Here is a 21,116-nt window from a genome sequence, read left to right as displayed (position 1 = left end):
GTATTCGAACCTGATGCAAGCCGCTTTTCAGCTACATTGGAGGTGGAAGGAATTTCTTCACCATGAAATGTCCAAACCGTGTAATTAAGCATGAACCCTTTTTGGTATAGGTGAACTTTGACGACTTCATCTTTCAAAATCCTTGTACATTCGCACTTGATGCATGGACATCGAATCCCTCCATCAAGAGCATACTATTCATATCGTCGAGCTGTCTCCACAAACTCTTCAACTCTGATGATAAAAGCTTCCTTCAAACCTCTCCTTATAATTGTGGAAACTATATAAACAATTAGAATGTTCAGGATAAAAATAAAATTGTGGAAACTATATAAGAGAGCTTCTATAAATTAGCTTATGCATATACTATATTTAACTTACATAGAAAGTAATTTCAATTTTTCCTATTTTATATGTTGCTTCTAAACAGACCCTATATGTTGGTTGATGAACACATAGCTAGTTTAAAATTTATCTGGATGGTGCTTTTTATCCAATGCTGTAGTCAGTTCTATATTTATCTGGCTTGGAGTGTGGGTTTAGACAGGGTAGTAATAATAAGTAAAGATTGTTACTTATAGCTTGGATGTTCCCACTGACCCAACCATCACTGCTGGTCTCACCACCCTTTAGCTATCTCCATTGCTAGAGCATTGGTTCCTATTAAGAAGCAAGTTATTTTCGAAAGAAAAAGAATGTGTACTGTTGTTTGTTCACTTGTGCACAAAAACTGTGGGAGATTTATTTCTACATTTCATACATGCATGCCTTTATAACAACTTCAAGATTTCCCAATTAATGGCAATCTCCTGCATTTTACCCTCTAGAGTGAACCCCGATGGTGGGGTTATGTTAAAAAAGGATTATTATAAGTTTATGGGTAGATTTATTTCATACGATGGAATAAGTTTCAAAATTTTCCCTTGTACTCTGTTAATATTTAATTTTATCTTTTTTTTTATACAATCCTATACTTCAGAATTTACATCAATGCAATGACATTGTGCAGGTGGTAACTCGGGAACCAATATATTATGGTCATGCTGATTCTAGTTCAAAAAAGTCATTGGTAAACTGGGCTCTGCCATATGCGCAGCGCTACATTCATAAATTTCATACCGATAAATACGATAAACTGAAGCATTCTGGTTTTGATATTTTGAAACATCTGAAAGTCGTTGTTGTTGAGAAGCTGTTCTACAGAAATGTTATAAAGACCTGTGGCATTGTGTCGAAAAGACGAGTTGAATGTAGTTGTCTTTTGCAGGTATGTTTGATTCAAAACATTTTATCTAAACGCTGCATCATTTATCTGGATGCATGTTCTTCATGAAACTGAACCAAACTTGATGGAAGTGTTCACTTGGATTCTAATATAAAACATTGAAGTAGGCAACTTTTAGTTTGAAAGATCAATTTTTTTCACCTTGACCAGAGATTTGAATTATGCCCCACACTTGATTGGTTTTGTTTCTTTTTTCTAAGTGGTATTTAGGCATCCTGCATATGAGAAGAGAATAATTTCTTCAAATTTTTAATTTTCTTTAATAATTAAAATGTGAACATGTGCCATCCTTTTTTGGGTTGACATTTCCTGTGTACGATTTGATTCTCAGTTCATCATCAGTAATGCTGGAAATTTTTAGGATTTATGTACTTCATTATTAAAGTATGCTAGAAAGCATTGAGGATTTCTTTGCATAGATCAAACATTTTAGTATATCAGTACTTCATCATTAAAGTATGGTAGAAAGCAATCTGTATCTCAAGCATACATTACAATTTAGTTACCTGTTGTAAGTCACAATTTTTGTTGAAATAATGTTTCGCTGCTGAACTTGTATTTATATAATGTGTTCGTATGTTGTTACTTACAGGGCAACAACTTTTACACCACTAAAGAATCAGATTATCATTCATTATTCCTGGAGCTCTCTAGTTTATTATTAGATAGGACTTCTGAATTGCACATGGCAAATTTCCTTCATATGATAACAACCATGGCAGAATCTGGATCCTCTGAGGAGCAAATAGAATTTTTCATTTTGAATAGCCAAAAAGTACCCAAACTTCCGGTTGAAGAACCTGTTTGGACTTTGTCTTCTGTTTCTTCACTTGCAGAGTCTGATACTTTGAAACCTTCAGATCGTGTTCCATCAGCAAATGAACAGATCTTTCAAAGAAGGAAGACTGCAGTATGCCCCAACTGGCCACCTGCTGATTGGAAAACTGCACCAGATTTCAGTTATGCCCGGGCCAATGGTTTCAAGACCAAACCAGCTCAGATTAGCAGCTTTTCGGAAATGAAGAAGGATGATATTTCTGGAAGCATAATTTCCCCACCATTTTGTGCTGAACAAGAATCACTTACTGTTGACTGGACCATTAAGGAAGATCCATCAGCAAGTTCTGTGGCGCTAGTGTTGCATAATAATGTGAACTTTGAAGATCAATCATGCAATCTTTTTGAGCCCTCTGCTGTTAGTATCCATGCTGATTCTGATTCTGTTGGTTTGGATGAAGCTATAGATGAATCTCTGGATGAAGCTCATTTTAGTTTGCCAGCATTTTGCAACAGAGAACGACTACAAACTGGCACCTTTGATGCTAACCAAGGGAAGGTTACTGGCAGATTAGGTGAGTTTCTTGCATGCAAATACTTTGTTGACAAAGTTGGCAAGACTTCTGTAAGGTGGGTTAATGAAATTAATGAAACTGGACTTCCATATGATTTAGTCATTGGGGAAGATAACAATGAAGAGTTTATAGAAGTCAAAGCAACCAGATCTCCAAAAAAGGACTGGTTCAACATATCTCTGAGAGAGTGGCAGTTTGCAAAGGATAGAAGCGAATCTTATACCATTGCATTTGTTGCATTAATGGGAAATAATGTCGCAAGGATCACCTTATTCAAAGATCCAGTGAAGTTATGCCAACAAGGTGAGCTGCAATTGGCTGTTATGATGCCAAGGCAACACAAGGCGTTCTCTGTTGTCTCATAGCCTCCATTCGTGTTTATTATATTGGGTGTACAAACTTGGTGAATCTAATATTAATGACTTGCAAATGCATATCATCTGCATCCTGGCTTGGCAGAGAGATCTGATTGGATATCACTTACGCTAGATATGTTCACTTAAGTTGTACACAAGATTTTGCTGCTACATGGGCATCTTTCGTTCTTTTCATGGAGGATTCCTGATGCAAATAATGTGGGAGTAAATAGCAGAATTTTTTCATCTTTTCATATTCCTAGATTCAGTTTCACTTAGGTCTTCTATATTTTAAAAGAATTTATTGTCAGCTTCAGCTATTTGTATGTGTATATCTAGCGTTTGTGCCTTCAACATTTATGTAAATTTTTCGTTTAATTATGCGAACCTCATGGTCCAGCCGTCAAACATGTAAATAAGAACTTGTTTCCATTTTGTAGGTAACATGATAGCCCCAATTTGATTTTCGATGATTTAGCTAATTTTTGGGATATAAATATGTATTATTCTACTGATTTGGAATTTTTTCTTTTCTCAAATGATTTCATCGTAGCACTTCCTTTTCTTGTCAGATCTTTTAGATGGCATATGCTGCGTGCCAACCAAAAGAGAAGAAGAATGTATTTAAAAACTTAGAAAGAGGATGGCTGGAAGGGGTTTAATATATTGGGCATGAATAGTGAAAATGGGTTTCCTTTGGCCCTTTTCCTCCCATTTTAGATGTCCGAATTTTAATCCTCCATTGCTTTATTTAACTATTATCTATTATATTATAGTATCATTTATAGTTATAGAATTATAGAACATGATATTAACATGTTAGTAACATCAACTCGTAGGCAAATTGTCGTTATTCTTGTTGTTTTTCATTTCTCCATAGTAGTCACCCGTATTTTTTTTCCTATATACCTGATGTCATTTTGGTTACAGAGGATATAGGTTCTACCATTTATTTTTTCCTCCAGTCCTGATAGGGCTGGGCATAAGTAACTAAACTATACTAAACTAGTTAACTATATTTCTAATAAACTAAAAATAATTGAACTACATATACTATATATAAACTGTATTGTTAACAGTTCAGTTATAAAAAACTGCAGTTATACCAATTAACTAATAACCAAATCCTTTCAAGATCATCAAGTCAGTTTTATAAAATTCCTTACTCTTCCGTCACTTTTACGGAAAATATTTTATTTTGAGTTTTAAACATTGTTCTTTTGTTTTTGTCTTTAAGATAAGTTATATATTCTTAGACTTTATACCAATCATATAAAATATTATTTCTATTTTTATATGTTATCTATTAAAAGAATTCATATTTAAAAAAAATCATTTATCAGAAATTAATGTAATTTTAAGAATGGATTATTGGAAGTTTGTTTTATTTAAAACGTTTACTCTTAAACCTCCGAAAAATACTTCAGATTTATTTCAAACTTATTGTATAAATAAAATTAAATAACTTTATAATATTTTCTATAAACAAATAATTAAAATTAACATATAATTCTAATAAATTTTATTTGTTTTTGGTTTTCCTTTTATTCTTTTCCCTAACTTTCTTTCTTCAAAACTTACGTCTAACTCTCAGAAAAAAAATATATTTAGTTTAATAATAAATTATTCTTACAAAATATAAAATACATTTAACCTTTTAAATTATATTTGTCTCAGAATCTTTCATTTTGTTTTATATCATAAACTATAAAGACAAATTAAATATATAATTTAGTTTAATCATAAAACTAATTTTTAAATAATTTGAATATATATATATATATATATATATATATATATATATATATATATATAACGCTTTTATTTTTAACAATGATACTATATAATACAAAATATTCAAAATATTTATGGTCAAGAATAATTTCATGTCAATTTTTATTTTTTAATAAAATAAAAATAATAATTATGAGATTAAATAATAAATATAATGAATAATGATTAAATAATCATTGAACAATTTATGTTGTCATGTTAAAAAATTAAATAACAATGAACTACATATGTTTTGTTAATTTTTGTTTAGATACAAAATAAGGAATATATACAATTTATTAAAAGGTAATGTTTATTTAAAATAATAATATAAAAACTTTAAAATAAAGTATAAAACAAAGTTTACAGTTATCTTACCTTAGTTGAAAAAAATACATTGATTAATTAAATTATACATCAAAACATAATTAAATTATCTTAATTTAACTTTTATTTTAATTATATTAATTTATACTTTTTATTTTAATGTTAAAATAAAAATAACTAAGGATCATATTTAAAAACATTAAAAATGTTAAATATTTAAAAATATTAATTTTTATACTGAATCAATATTTTTTAGCCAGAATTTATTTATTTTAAGTTGAGTTAGATTAGTTGAGAATGAAATGTACATATCTCCAAAAAAACGACATTAGATTGATTTGCGTGAACATGAATTTAAATAAATAAAAAATAAATATTTAAAAATAAATAAAAAAATAAGTATTTAAAAGTGAGATAAGATTAATACTACACGTAACTAGGTTGAGTTTTTCATAGAGTTATTCATCTAACTTACAGTTTTAGAACAAAATGAAAGTAGAAGTGATAGGAACTCACTAAACATAGTTCAGTTTTTAGTTAACTGCACTAGAAATATAATAAGTTCAGTTTTTCTAAACTGAACTAGACAATAGTATAATTAGTTTTTAGTTAAAATAGATTAGTTTTTTTTAGTATAAAATAGTACAGTTAACTATAGTTTAGTATAGTTAAGTTATTTTTGCCCAGCCCTAGTCCTGAATGGTGCATTAATAGTTTATTCATAGTGGTTGTTCTTTTCGCAACTAAATATGGTAGTTATGTTGTGTTTCTCCTTGCAATCTTATCCTCAAATTGCATGTTAGTTTTTCCGAAGTTCATGAATCATTTAACTTCATACTCGTTAAATTTTGCGCTACATAAAATCATATTTAGAAATTCTGATGTTTGTGCAAAACGCAATCCAAAATATGCTTAAGTTTTAAAGTGAATCCAAAATTATATAAAATATAAAATATCTCTCTCTTAGTAACTCAAGCAAAGGACAAACTATATAGTGGTGTTTCAGTGCTACGAAGAGAGGTTGGATCAACTCTTAAAGAAGGGGTGACTAGAGGAATTTAGAAGAGATATTTTAGCCTTAATGACTTAAGTTCAGTAGTAGGACACAAATTTGACAATATAACAATACTCAATTTAGAGGTAAATTTATATGAAGAGACACATCTATTTATAAACTTAGTCCTAAAGGTGTTTCCAAATTGTAAAAACAAAATCTTAATATTCTGACTTAGAGATCAAGGTAATTTTTTTTATTAAGAGAATGATACATGACTACTACTAAGGAGAAATCTTATCCATTAGGAGTATGACACATGAAAACTATTAAGAAGAAATTATTTTCATTAGGAGTCTGCCACACGGCAAGACCATGTGTCTCACAAAAGAGTAGTCTTAATGGAAAAATAATTTTGCAACCTTTTTTTAATAGCATGTTGTTGAGTTTTGAGTTTTCTATTAAATGATTTAGATGCTCGACCTAATAAAATATTATAAAAGTTATTTTTTACATGCTATTGAGAATGTAAATTGTAGAATTTGTAGGAACTTTCTTTGTTGAAGAATAATTGTTTAGTGCGAAAGGTTATTGTATTTAGAGATAAAAACACAGCTCCAAGTTTTATAAAAGAAATGTTTAAGCAAGAGAAGAGATAAAACCACAGTTTCAATATAATCTTCAACAATATTACAACTGAGTATTCGCACCACTCCTAGTCTTCTCAATGAGCGAATAACTTCCTGTTATCCTAGACTGGATGAGTATTCCCACCATTCTTGGTCTCTTGAGTCAACAAATAACCTCTTGTTACCTTAGCTTGGATGAGTATTCGCACCATTCCTAGTACTAAGCAATCTTGCCTAGATTTTCTTAGCTTAACTATGTTCAACAAGTGTTTTGATTCTTTTCAGAATTTCAATCAACGATTGCTTACAAGTCATTCAGACTACTTGTCAGACCCATAAAAACCCCAACTTAGTGGAGTACATGTGTAAGCGAAAGGGGTGTCTGAAATTCAGAAAGTGGAAAACAGGTGTGTGATGCAGATTGGACGATCGGTTTTGACGGTAGGAGTAAAACTTAAACTTTCAAATTTTTGTGTTACTTCTCTGCATGCACCCTTCATCTTCAACCTTCTGAATCTCCTCTTTCTCTCTACCATCTCCACCTTCTCTCTAAGAAATTCTCATCTTTTCTTCTTTCGATCACTCTCAAGCACCGTTTGAACTCTACTGGCATCAAGGGCTTTCGTTTAAACTGATCAAGTTGTGGTTTCAAGCCGGTGAGTTACTTTCTCCTTAGCACGTTCGTTTCATTTGACATGCAAACCTAGATTTTTGGTTGCATGAGTAGACCATTTATTCTGAGTATTTTTGGTCTTCTGTTTGGTTTAGTTTCTTAAAGCGTGACTGTAGAACGCTAAGGTCTCTGGTAGTGGCGAGCTATAACTTGCATCATTGAGCGTTCGGCTACATTAGAGGTAAGGGAAGCTTATATAATTTGATTAAGATTCTTGTTCTGAATGGTTGTATGTTTGTATGATACTTTGTTTGATTATTTGATGAATATGAAATATTCGTGTTACTACATGTTTGGATGTGTGGATGGATGATTGATAAATGGTGTGAACTGAGTGGAAATAGGGTTTGATTTTCAAACTGCAGTATTCTGGTAAATTCCGTAATTGTGGTCGAGCGTCATTCGTGATCGTTCGATTCTTCATGGAAGTGTAGGGTCTTAACTGAATTCTCATGCTTTAGGGATATTGTCTGAGAGTCACTCTGTAATACTATGCAAAATTATGTAAACTGTAACCGAGAGTCACTCTTGTCTCTTGCCGGAATTGCATATTCTGCTTAGTCATCTTCCTGAATAACTCCTTCAATGAAGGCTGAGAAGTGGAAGGTTGAGGAGGAGCTGTTGGTGTAGTCACATCATGCTGCTGTTGTTGCCTCTGGTATTACTAGACTGGTGGTGGTGGCATAAACAGTCTACTCGTACCAACAATATTCTAGAATGGTGTTGGTGGTGGAAGTTGTTGTTGTTGCTGTTGCGGATCATTGGACCATCTCAAATTAGGGTGATTCTTCCATCTTGGATTGTATCTATTACTAGAGAGGTCATAGTTTTGTTATTATTGTGGTTACAACTGCCTGTTGTTGTAAACGTTTGCAACATAAGCTTGAGGAGCATCAGGGCCAAAATGTTGCTGTAAAGATCGACAAGCATTAATGTAATGGTCACTAGAAGGGCAAATACCACATAAACTTGCAATAGTTGTAGACTTTTAAATCTGATTTCCAGCCAGTTGAGTCACCAAATTGACAAGAGTATCAAGCTTGCTCTTTATCTTTCTATTTATAAATGAGGAACCAGTACCCACATCATGAACTCCCCTAACAACAATAGCATCATTCCTCATGCTGAACTATTGGGAGTTAGAAGCCATTTTCTTAATATCAAATGTCTCACTTCAACAAGTATCATGTCACTAAGGGCTCCACCACTATCAGCGTCTATCATACTTATCTCCATGTTGTTTAGACCTTCATAAAAGTATTAGAGAAGGACTTGCTCAAAGATCTGGTGGTGTGGGCAACTTGCACAAAGCTTCTTAAATCTTTCCCTATATTCATATTAGCTTTCACCACCGAGCTGCCTAATTCCAGAAATATCTTTCCTTATGGCCATGGTCCTTGAGGTTCGGAAGAACTTCTCTAAAAACAATCTCTTCAAATCATCCCAACTAGTGATAGACCTGGGCGCAAGATAATATAGCCAATCCTTTCCCACGCCCTCTAAAGAATGCGGGAATGTCTTCAAGAAGATGTGATCTTCAAGAATATCATGAGGCTTCATCGTTGAAAACACAATATGGAACTCCTTTAGATGTTTATGCGGACATTCACCTGCAAGACCATGAAACCTTGGCAACAAATGGATCTGTCTAGTCTTGAGAACATATGGCACATCCTCACCAGGATATTGGATGCACAAGCTTTCATAGGTGAAATCAGGTGCAACCATCTCCTTGAGAATCCTCTCGCGAGGTGGAGGAATTATTTCCAGATACAGCAGATGTAGCAGATGCAAAATGCACAAAATATGGAACAATAGACACAAAAGGAGATTTCTCAATACTATGAAAACTAATGGTATCGAAATGCACAAACTGTAATGGTATGGATTGAAATGGTGGGACTGACTCTAAAGACAAATTCCTAGAATGTCTAGCTAACCTATGAAAAGTCCTATCAATTTCAGGATCAAAGGGTGGTAGTCATCCAGGATTGCCCCTAGTCTTGCACTAAGTCAACTCCTATCAGCAAAAGTCAACATAGTGAAACATAGGGGGATAAACATGAAGTATAAGAAAACCAAATCAGAATGGGCTGAAAATTTGTGACAAACACTCAAAAGTCATGAAAAGATAGCACAAAAAAAAATTCAAAACAAAACTCGGAGTATAGCTATGTTCACTGACACAAAAAAGTATGAAAATGGTGGAAATAAAACTTCAAAAATAAAAAAGAAATAGAAAACGACTTCTATTTGGAATTAGAGGCATGGGCTCGTGGCTAAAGCGACAAGCAATCAATAACTCATTTTTTTAGCCAAAAAGAACATATGATATGTCCAATTTCGACATCGTGAACAAAAGTTATGTTGTCGCAAAGTTCAGGCTCACCCATTTTTAACAAAACAGAATCTGGACTACCAGTGGTGTTTTTGGGATTTTTCTATCAAAATATTGAGTAAATGAAGTGAGCACACCAAATTTCAATAAAAAAATAAGACCCCTAGCTATCAAAACCAAAAATGCCTATTAATTAGACAAGAGCTGACACTATTCACAAACTACACAAGTGTCGCTCAGTGCCAGCAGCACAACTCACAAAACAAACACAGAACACACACTAACACAAAGCCAAAATTGAACCGTTGGTCCTCGACAATTGTTAACACTCCGGCAAGTGTACCGATTCGAATCAAGTAATAATAAATGGTAAGACTAAGTATCGTTTCCCTAGAGACTCACGGCCTAGACATTCATGTGGTTTCTTGATTAATTAAGACTTGTAAATAAAATCATGGTATTTATAATGTAGAAAATAAATATGAATGCAAGTGTTGATCAATTGACTTGAAGAACGCAAAGGTGATTGATATAAAATATGGAATGATTATGTTGTTGGGGTTTCCGACTTATCCTATCCACTCTCATGTATTTATGAATTCATCTTCTTCATTAATGTTAATGTCACTTTCTAATTTACCTTAAACTCGATGTCTCGGTGAAGAAAGCCTACTCTTAATTACTAGTTCACAATGTCTTGTATCCCCAACAATTAATTATGCATTACATTTGCACAGAAGCTTAAAGGAAACCAACCCTCCTATCCCTATGTCTAGGTAATATTGCTTTTGGGAGAATTTCCCCAGTTCTAGATTTTCCCATATATATCCATATTAACAAAATCAATAATCATGCAATTGAATAAGTTAAACAAAGCATGCATAGAGTGTAGATGAAAAACTCTAACAATTAATGAAGTAAAACATTTATAATATAAATCAATTCAATACATGAGAGTTTCAAAGGATTACATCGTTTTCCCAACAACAATGGAGGTTTAGTTCTTGATAGACATGGTGAATCTAGATGAAAATATGGAAAAGAATGAAAGATAAAACCCTAAAAGTTGAAGATCGGAGCTTCCGCCTCCAAGGGGTGAAAAGAGTGTTTTTACGCCTCCTTTTATCCAAAGATTTGAACCCTAAGTCATCCAAAACCTTAAATAGAGTGTAGAAAAAGTCCAAGCCCACAAGACTGGCGCTCAACGCCCCACTTATGGCGCTCAACGGTAGCTGCGGCACTCAAATGACGCTCAACGGCGGCGCCCAAATGTGAAACAGTGCTTTCAAAACCAAATTGGCACTCAGTGGTGGCGCCCAGGCGTGAAACAGTGGTTGCACTTCCAGATTGGCGCTCAGCGCTATCTGCGATTCTTCTATGTGCCACTTTTCCAGCCTTTCATGGCTCCAGCTCCTTGCTACTTCAACTCCTTCATCCAATTCATCTTAATTCTTGTCACAACAAGGAAAAACAAGCATAAAACCAATAATACTACCTTCAACTCTCTTATTCACACAACTTAAGTTAAAAACATGATTTCAAGTTAGTTTCTAAGTCATTAAGAGTGTTTTTAATATCAAAATTAAGTATAAAAATAACAGTTTTTCAACCGTTATCAACAATAGCGCTAAATTTGATCGCGATCATACGCAAATCAAATTAATGAGCAATTAGAAATGTAGTATAACTTAGAGAATAACCCCTAGGTCGTCTCTCAAGGACCAAATGTGGTTCAGGAATTAGATCGAATACATGGTAGGGGGTTTTGATGGTGGTTTTGTGAAATGAAATGAACTAATTAACACACAATTTAAACACAAATTGAAACACAAGTTAAAGACAAGTTGTTGTTAGCTCAATTGCACTTGTTTCCAATCACATATTTATATCAGATATTCAATCTTATGACCCTTAATCCAACATGAACTAGACAACTAAGCGAAGTATAAAGGGGTCTTCATAAAATGCTAATTAAGCAAACGCATTCACACAAATTCATCAATTCTGCACACACAGTAATCAACTAAGCAAAGATTATCATGCTTAAATTATACTACTAAGTGAGGACCAATTGCACAGAACATATTGCATATATGCATGGCACACAAAACAGAATAATAATTAAGCTCTAAAAACCTCATGGAAACATTGTAGCTCACTAATCACCAACCCAAACGGATTTAAGCTTCCATAAAACTAAATTCAATGCAGCAAAAGGAAAACAAAATTAGTATAACAATTGGAGAACAAAATGCAAAACGTAATGGGACTGAAAAACACAATGCAACAAACGAAAGTAGAAAAACACAAATCAAAGAACTCAAAACGAATTGCAATGCGAGAATGAGAATGAAATTTAAAGTGCAGAATCAAAATTGCTAAGAGAAGAAAGGGAAATTGCATTACTAGAATTGAAAGTGGATCAAATATAAATGAAAAACCAGAAACCCCAAATTGGGGGGAGCTCTCCCTTGTTGTCCAAAGCTTAGAAAACGTAAATGAGAGAGTGAGAGGTTGTGTTTGGGGTCTGCCGCCGTTTTGCATGCAACCCTAGGTCATAATACAAACTTGGCCTAATCCTAAAAATGACCAAAAACGGGCCAATGTGCTAAATATGTCCAAAAAGACTTAAAAACGAAATTACAATTGAAATTAAATTAAATATGCTGATGTGGCAAGTGGAGAATGATATGACAGCCCTTTAATGTCCCAAAATAATAATCCAAAAATTTTCCTACAATTAATAATGAAAATAATTAGCCTCAAATAATTCAAATTAATTAAAATAAGAGTTATTGGTCAAGTTAATCCCAAATATCAAAATTGAGGAAATATTGGACAATTAAGCACAATCCCTAATCAAATGTAGTATAATAAGCTAAGTGAATAGTAGAAAATATTAATTCATCATTTATAGATATTCCTTTTAATTTTGGAGTATCCTCTCATTCCCTTTAGTAATCTTTGCAAAAGAGATAACACCAAAGATTTTTTCCTTAAGAAAAATGGTTGTCAAATCATTTACAAGAAAGTGAGCAGTAGGGATGAGGGAGATTGCAGATTTTGTATAATGAGCTGGGATAGTTGTATCAAAGGATGGGGAAGCTTGGTTATTATATATGCATAACATTTTAATCCATGCATCAAATGCATCTTCTTGTGAGATAAATCTCTCAAAAATGATTTTTTTTTTGTAGTAGACCTTGGACTACACTCTAACAAGTAGTTGTAAATTCTTAGTGCGTACTTGTGAAGAGATTCCAGGCATTGGCTTTTTGGTTTTCCTTAGATTTAGGGCATGTAATATGGAACGAACAAGGTTTGGTACAACTTCTAAGAGTAGAGATGTCCAAACATATGACTATTCACTACATGTTTGCCTATAACTTCTAAATTTGATGGTACACAATAGTTTAGATCATAAAGAAAATAACTAGGATAATTAGTAACTAGTAGCCAAATTTGTAGTTTTCTATTTGTGTTGTCTGAGCTTCCTATAATTAATGTATCTAATTTAGGTCTTCAATGAAGTCTTGTTGGACAAAAGATATTTATATAAACATGTATGTTCCAAGTCGGCAACGAAAGGGATACAATAACATTTTTAGGAAGGTTTAAATATTTTTGTGAAGGTTTAAATAACTTTTTATACCGACTTTTTAAATCGATTATAATTCACTCGATATAAAAAGTGGTGCGGTGACATAACTATAAATATTTTAAGACTTTATATACCGATTGGAACTAGAACTGGTATAGAAAGTTAGGATAGTGACAAATATGTCTTATTTCCTCATGGCATGAGAGGTGTGACTTGCTTATGTGGCATGTCACACTTGTTGTATGCTTTCTTTTTTACTCCAATTTCAATTTCTAGACTAGGTTTTTCTCTCTTTTTTGGAGACCATTTGCTCCTTTACTTCTATAAATAGAGGAGCTTACCTCATGTAAATTCATTCATAAATGTAGTAGAGTTACTTTATCAAGATTATTCTAATCAATTAAGTTTGTTATTATTTGAAAACTATTTTCAAGCTAAGTCATAACAGTGATAATAGTCATATTTTTCAAATATTTTGATTAACATTTATTAGCAATCGATTACATTAAGACTTTTGATCATTCTAAACTTTCATATCTAATATTTATGAATTGAGAAAATAATTACACGTGTGCTGAGACACTCCAAGAAACAAGATATACATAAGTTGATAATCTTGAAGGTTTCTTGAAAAACAGATTTAGTTTTCACTGCTGATCAACTACTGCACTACTAAAGTGTACTCTTGACTACAGATTTCGTTTATTAAAATAAGAAAAATGACTTTTTCAAAAAATAATATTCCAAAACTTCCTCGAATTCTCTTATATTTAAAAGCCATTAACAAAAAAGGAATACTATTATAATTATTAAGGTAAAAAAATCAAATGAAATTGAAAATTAAAATTAAAATGCTAAAATCTAATGATGACCTAGATTGGAAAAAATGCTGTGTCTAGTTTCACACTTAATAAACACTTTTCGTACTCTTTTAAAGACATGCTTCTTGAGACATTATGTTTCCTTACCATGTACTTTTTTTTTCTTATACATGGTTTTTGATTGAATTTTTATTGAGTCTTCAAGCCACATTTAGTCTAATTTTTTATTTTATAATACACGACAAATTACAAATAAAAAATACAATAAATAAAGTGTAATAAAAATAAATGCTTATTTAAAAATTATAATATAACAATAAGTTCCTGTTCTAAAAATGTAAGCAAATATGTTTTTAAAACTAATATTAATAAAGATTAGTCCCATGACATTTCAATGTTATGCAGATGCACCATTTCCATTCTCTTGTACATTTGCAATGATGTTGAGGACAGGAAGATCCAAGGTGAAGAGAAAATAATTTACAACGACAATATTGTTATCTTTTAACTTATTGAAAATTGTACACAGATATTAAACTAACATTAAAAATGGAATGCTTATAGCCAGCAGAGCATATTATGCATTTCCTAGTAGGTTAAAAAACGCCAAAAGAGCAAGAGTAGGCAATATAACAGGTATAGCTACCAACTTTGAAATGCGTCCCTTGTCCTTCCGTAATAAGAGCCCTTCAACGAGGGGATAGTTGACAGTAACTATAAAAACTGCAAGGAAAAGCTGTATAAACAATTTGTCCCAGTCACCGACCAAGAACACTCTGTAGACTCCTCCCACTAAGCAATATATGTTGACAGTGATGAGAAAAAGCATAGGTGCTATAAAGATATTTGATGCTCGGAAATCATATTTATCCATTTGATATAACAGAGTTTGTTCATCATCTTCTAATTTATTAGTGGGCACGAAAGTAGCTTCTCTTATACCAAATTTCTTTAGCAGTGCATCCAAACATCCATGTAGATTGCAAGTGACAGATTTCATCATCCAGATCCTCTGTTCATTGATCCACTTATGGAGTGTACCACCAGTTAAAGAGACTTCTAGTAAATGTTTTACAAGAGCTGACAGGAAGATGAACACAAAGACGATGAAAAAAGGGTCTGAAACCTGTGAAGAAGAAGAAGAAAAAGAAAAAGAAAAAAAGGGTTTTAGCATATGAAGAAAATGTATGCACGAATGTGAGACTTATAAGCATTGTTGTTACCTTAGGATATAAAGGTATTCCATTTAGTAGACTGAGCTGAGGGACCGTAGCAAGACAGCAAAGAGGCACGCAATAAAGAGGGAAATATGTGAGCCATGCAAAACATAGACACTGGAGAAATGGCAACCTTGTAGGCCAATACATAAGGGGGCAAAATCTATTTATACCATTTTCAAACAAACCACTGTGCCATCTAGTGCCTTGGATTAGTACATCATTCAAATTCGTTGTAGCTTTACCCAGGAACTGTGGCCTCGATGGTTCACAGAAAACTGAACTCCATCCATTACAATGCAACATAAATCCTGTAAGATAATCTTCTACTACGCTATAATATAAGAAACCAACCTGCAATCGTCCAAATATTTTGCAAATTTTTACTACAAGAATTTTGAAGTAATGACAGAAGAAAAGAAAATAATTAAAAGGTCTACCTACCTCTTCTCCCCATTTAGTACCAATTTCATAGTTACAAGAAGCCAAAAGGTGAGATTCTTCTAGCAATGTATGTTTCTGATCAGATACCGATTCACTTGTGTAGTCTCGATCAAGTGATGAACCGAATTCATTAGATGAACCGAATTCATCCTTTTGCTGCAGCAGATCACTTCCTAGGATTCAAAACAAAGAATAGTAAAGAGTGTGTTAGCCTGTCATCACAAGGGCAACGTTTATATGTTAATTTCATTGAAATTTTGTGTTTTAGGAAGCAACTAAATAAGAAAATGTTGTTTGATACCTTTGCTATCGCAGTTTCCAAACAGTGATGCCCTTTTTATGTAAAAGCCTGTACCTGACATAACAGGTCCCATAAGCCCATCCATACCTTGCCATTGTACCTGAATTGTCCAAAAAAAAGTTAGTCAAGCACTCCACTCAAGATTATCATATGTTAACTTTTTTAACAATAATAGACTATTGAAACGAACTAATCACAGGTTACGACATGATGTAAAAATGTTGTCCAGAAAAAGTCGTTAAAAAAACATTTTTCATTTTATATATACAACATTAAAGAATTACAAAGGTGTCTGATTTAGATCTCCTCAGTCCTTACGGTAAATAGTGATCTCAGCTGACTATCATAGATGTCATTCTTGCTAATGTTGTGAAATTTCTGAGGAAATTGAACAAAAGACAAGGAAGATGATATCTTTGGATCAAGGTGAAAACACATGGCATATCGAGCTGAAGTTGGATCATTGCAGAACATGTCACAATCTAGAACTAGAATGTATGGCGAATTACTCATCACCCAAGAGACACGCAGCTGCAAGATTAATGAGATGGGAAAACATTATATTTGTTGTGTTGGTAAAACAAGTTTTCACAGTTTGGCAGATATATACAAGAAAAAAGTATATTCATACGAGGACATTGAGGGCGCCAGCCTTGAAATGGTGGGGATGAGAAGCCATTTTTTCACGAGAAACATAGACAAGGAGAGGCATTTTCACATTGTCTACATCATCTATCGTACTTTCTTGAATCACCTGCAAAAATCAGATTCATAAACGAATTTCCAAACATAACATGTTTCACATCACGGTAGTAAAGATACATATCTTAATAAATACATGCTACTATAATATCCGAACAACAGAAGGCAAAAATAAGTCAAACTTGTTTTATAAATTAAAATCAACCTATGCAAGTTGGTTTGGAAAAGTTTAATGAAAATTTTCTATAAAAACGAAATGTCCAAGTTAATTTTTGAGAAATTTAAATTATTTTAGCTTCATATGCTACGCTTTTCTCTCATAAGAATTTATTTAGAAGTTCAATCTAAACTAAATTGATTGCCATGTTTAATTATTGTCCGTGAAAAAAGTTAGAGAAACATAACGTGTGTCTGATGAACGTTAAATGATAAAGTTAGAGGGATGAGATGACTCGTTTATAGGAGAAGTTTTCTATCATTTTGGTATAATTTTGAAAAAAAAATGCAATAATTGACAAATTTGGAGAAAGATATACAATAATGACGTTTGGGATTCACGATTTCGTATTGGGAAAGAATTTACATAATACAGTTTAATTCTGTCACACGAAGTCGTGAATGATAATTTGGTTTGCCTTTTTCTTTATACAGAAGTCGTGCACGTATAAAGTATGTTTTTTTTTATGAATAGAAATTTTTTTATCAACTAATATATATATATATATATATATATATATATATATATATATATATATATATATATATATATATATATATATATTAACTCTCTTAATAGTCTTTGCATGCAACTATATCTTTTTTTCTAAATATCTAAATGAGAAAACCAATGCAAACGCTAGTATACCTCAATGAGAGATGGGTGATCTCGGGAGGAAGCACTATCTTTTCTAAACGTCTTTATCGCTTCTTCAAAAGCCTCGTACTTTTCCTGTAAATTATTTACAAATCACAAAGTGATGCATTATAAATATTATTTTGATGGTTAGGTGTACAGAAAACAGAATCAGATATGCCGGCAAGGATTTTTGTTTTTTAAAATCCAAAAAGATGAATAAAAGCAAGTTCCCTGAAAGTCAACCTTAATCGTATGCTTATCTGCCACGTACAAACTACTCCTTGCAAAATCAGCATGAGCATTATCCTCCAAGGCGGAAAAGTAAGCCTTGGGGCACCTGTTGTTTATTTTGTACCTTCTACAAAAAGGAAGCCACCACCTAGCAAATTTGCAAGCCTCCCTCATACCATGCAGTGTCAAAGGCGAGCCCGCATCATCTGAAAGATACACATGCAGTTTGTTTGGAGGGTAATCCAGTGCCATAGACGACAATACAGTATTCATGACATCCAAAGTGGGTTCCTTAGTTGGATCTGCAGTGCATATGAACACATCAATAGGAGAAAGTTTGTGATCCTCCGGCAATCTTTCTGGGAAGACAGATCGTGAAACTGGACGCCAGCGAAAGGCTTGGTCAAGGACCCAAAGGAAAGAGAGAATGGCTTCTGAAGCAGAAACAAGTAGCCATGGTAACAACTCATGGCCTTCTCTTGTTTCTGTGGGTTGGAATAGAAAACAGACTCTGTAATAGAACATGAAGGCTAAAGCTGTGGAGTGTAGTAACACGTGTAACCTATTAACGATAAGTAGCAGCTTTTGGACATGGAGGCTATTCAGAGGAAGCCTCTTCTCTCTGCCCTCCATTTCTTCTAATGCATCAATAGGTTGTGAGTCCATCTATCTATATAACATTGGATGCTCCCTCTTTTCTAGAGATATTTGTCAATTTTAATGGCATCTGCTAGTCAATTCCTACCAAAACTACTTTTCCATATTCCACAATTATTATTCAATAATGGACCACCGCCTTAAAAACAAAAGAGGAATAAAAAATAACTTTCTATATCTAGTTTAGATTCAATAATATAAAACAATAGTATGATTTATTATAAATTTATTATAAATTTTTCATCGCAATATACAAAAACTTATTATGTTTTTGAAATTATCATCACGTTACTTTTTATATATTAAAAATTATTTATGCACTATTGTTTCAATATCTAAATAAAAAATGTGTTTATTAAAAAATTATTTGACTAATATTGTCATATTTCCATTTCCGTATGAACAAAAACTTCAATAATCATAAATTGATATATAAAATAAATATAAATTGATATATTGAAATTTCAATTTACAAAATACGTAATTAGTATTTGATAAAAAAATGTTTAATAACACTTGTATAATATTTTTTCGTTTTGAAAACTTAAGTATCATATTGTTATTGAAAGGACAAAAAGTAAGTAAATGACGGAGAAAAAAAAAAGTATTTAAAGTGAGTTGTAAGAATTTCCTTCATCAAAACTTGACCGATAAAATAAGGTGATATATTTTACTGAGTGATAATTTGACATTTCAAATTTTCTCTTACTTCCATTACACTTTTAAAACTTATTTCATCACAATATTTTATTTATATATATTTTTATTATATTAATATAATATTTTTTAATTATTAAAATTTAGTGTCAAATAAACAGAGAAATAAAGGTGGTTTCCGAAAATATGTTTTTTACACTATCTATACATGTTGACAACCACTTTTATAAATTTTTGGACGATTAAAAACCTTAATAATTCCAATTTTTGTTAGTTTTGTTTCAAATGGTTCTAATTTTTTTAAAATGTTCAATGTAGTCTTAGACATCGTAATTTATGTTCAATTTAGTCATTTTGGTTAACAACGTTTAAATCGTTAACGGCTAAATATCCAGCTGAGCAATCAGTGATACATCATCCTTGACACGTCATCATCATCTCCTACCTCCAGAAACTCTAATTTCCCCTACACATAAATCCTAGCCACCACCTAACCCTAATCGTCGTCGTCACGCTCACAACCAGCCACCATCTTTGCACCTCCATCATCAGACATTTCGAAACCCTAACCAGATGGTTGCACCGCTGTTCCAAACGCTCTGCCACAAGCATCGCGAAACCGAATCGCGAGTTCCTCGTGCCTTTGAGCAACGTCGTCGTGAAGCTTCTTCATTCTCCACCAGCCACCATCAACCTGAAACACAGAAGATCAAAACTCATAGAACCAAAAATCTCCTTCAAACCAGAAGTGCAATTCGTGCCGCAATGGTGAAGAGCCACCAACATCATCAGTAACCTCTCGCGAGCAAAACCCAAATCGTAGAAATGGAAAGCCGAATCACACAATTATCTTCAATTGTCGCACCAACGCCTCTCCGCAAGCTTCTCCATCACGCCTTCTTCATTCACCTGTAAGAGAAAACCTAGAAGGAAACCAACTATCACGAAGTTCACCATATCCGCCGTGAATGCGAAACCCTATTCTGACGTGACGGCACTGGAGCAAGATTTTCCCCAATCTGCAGATGCAAATTTGAAACCCTAATTTTTGGGTGAAGAAAGTGGTTGCCACATGTCAAGCCCTCATTGGCACGACCATCCTTAGTCAACTCTGGTCCTAGCCACGTCAGCCAATAACTGCCATGTAATCCACTCATTAGTGATGTGTCGTTAACGATTTAAGCTTCGTTAGTCAAAAAGGACTAAATTGAACATAAATTACAATATTTAGGACTAAATTGAACATTTTAAGAAAATTAAGACCCTTTCGAATAAAGTTGGCAAAAATTGAAACCAACAATGGTATTAAGCCTTAAAAAATGAATTTTTTGTGTTGTAAAAAAAATTGAGAGATAAAATAATAAATGTATAAAAATTTGTTAAGTATTAAAATAATATCCGCTTAGCTTATCTTTTTCCTTTTTCAAATATGAAGGAAATGTTTAGAAAAAAAAAAAACTGAAAACGACTATGTTGAGATAATGACAAGGTTCTATGAACATTTAAATCGGATCAACATAAGTTTTTTAGGAATAGAAACTTTGGTTGAATTTAACATTACATCATAAAATTAAAAAGACATTTAATTTAATACTGAATATAAAAAGATGGATTTTCAAAATTTGCACCTTTTGAACACTGAATTAGTTCCTTATCGTTTATGAGGAATCGCTTTACACTTTAGAGAGCATATATTTGTACGGTATGATAAAAAGATACCTAACTTCAGTTTCAAGTGTTCACCCTCGAATTAAAATGTTACCTCAAAACCATATTTCCAAATTTTTGAAAATTTTTTCCCAGTTGCAAAGTTTGTTTTTTTATTATATAAGAACGCTAGTAACAAAAACATTTTTATATCAGCTAGAAAATATCATCTTTAATACCAATTTTACAGTAGGT

At 32.7% G+C, this 21,116-nt stretch overlaps 2 protein-coding genes and 1 non-coding gene across 4 annotated transcripts; 2 read left to right on the top strand and 1 right to left on the bottom strand.

Annotated features, from left to right (window-relative positions):
• Positions 1-479: 479 nt before the first annotated feature.
• NVL (no vein-like protein) lies at positions 480-3,415 on the top strand. Its single transcript, XM_088106595.1, has 3 exons — positions 480-548; positions 1,010-1,267; positions 1,878-3,415. The coding sequence occupies exons 1-3, from the start codon at positions 480-482 to the stop codon at positions 3,000-3,002; spliced, it is 1,452 nt and encodes a 483-aa protein (XP_087962721.1). The 3' UTR covers positions 3,003-3,415.
• A 5,256-nt stretch (positions 3,416-8,671) lies between these two features.
• LOC124824955 (small nucleolar RNA R71) lies at positions 8,672-8,778 on the top strand. The gene has a single exon (XR_007027754.1). It is a non-coding gene; the product is annotated as a small nucleolar RNA R71 (small nucleolar RNA).
• Positions 8,779-14,514: 5,736 nt separating this feature from the next.
• On the bottom strand, positions 14,515-18,625 carry LOC124824954 (quillaic acid 3-O-glycosyltransferase CSL1-like). 2 transcript variants are annotated; one of them, XM_088104088.1, is made up of 9 exons: positions 17,913-18,625; positions 17,679-17,762; positions 16,743-16,865; positions 16,430-16,642; positions 16,112-16,211; positions 15,811-15,983; positions 15,540-15,720; positions 15,373-15,408; positions 15,136-15,275 (listed from the first exon to the last, which is right to left on the bottom strand). In XM_088104088.1, the coding sequence occupies exons 1-8, from the start codon at positions 18,564-18,566 to the stop codon at positions 15,374-15,376; spliced, it is 1,563 nt and encodes a 520-aa protein (XP_087960214.1). In that variant the 5' UTR covers positions 18,567-18,625; the 3' UTR covers positions 15,136-15,275; position 15,373. The 2 variants fall into 2 exon arrangements, with proteins under 2 accessions (XP_047153430.2, XP_087960214.1); XM_047297474.2 differs by having other exon boundaries at positions 14,515-15,275; positions 15,373-15,720; positions 17,913-18,590.
• Between the last annotated feature and the right edge of the window lie 2,491 nt (positions 18,626-21,116).

Source organism: Vigna umbellata, chromosome 1 (assembly GCF_029865625.1).
Source record: "Vigna umbellata cultivar VRB3 chromosome 1, Vumbellata_1.0, whole genome shotgun sequence".
Taxonomy (NCBI): Eukaryota; Viridiplantae; Streptophyta; class Magnoliopsida; order Fabales; family Fabaceae; genus Vigna; species Vigna umbellata.
The sequence above is the reverse complement of the archived record's forward strand: the minus strand, read 5'-3'. Positions and strand labels throughout refer to the sequence as shown.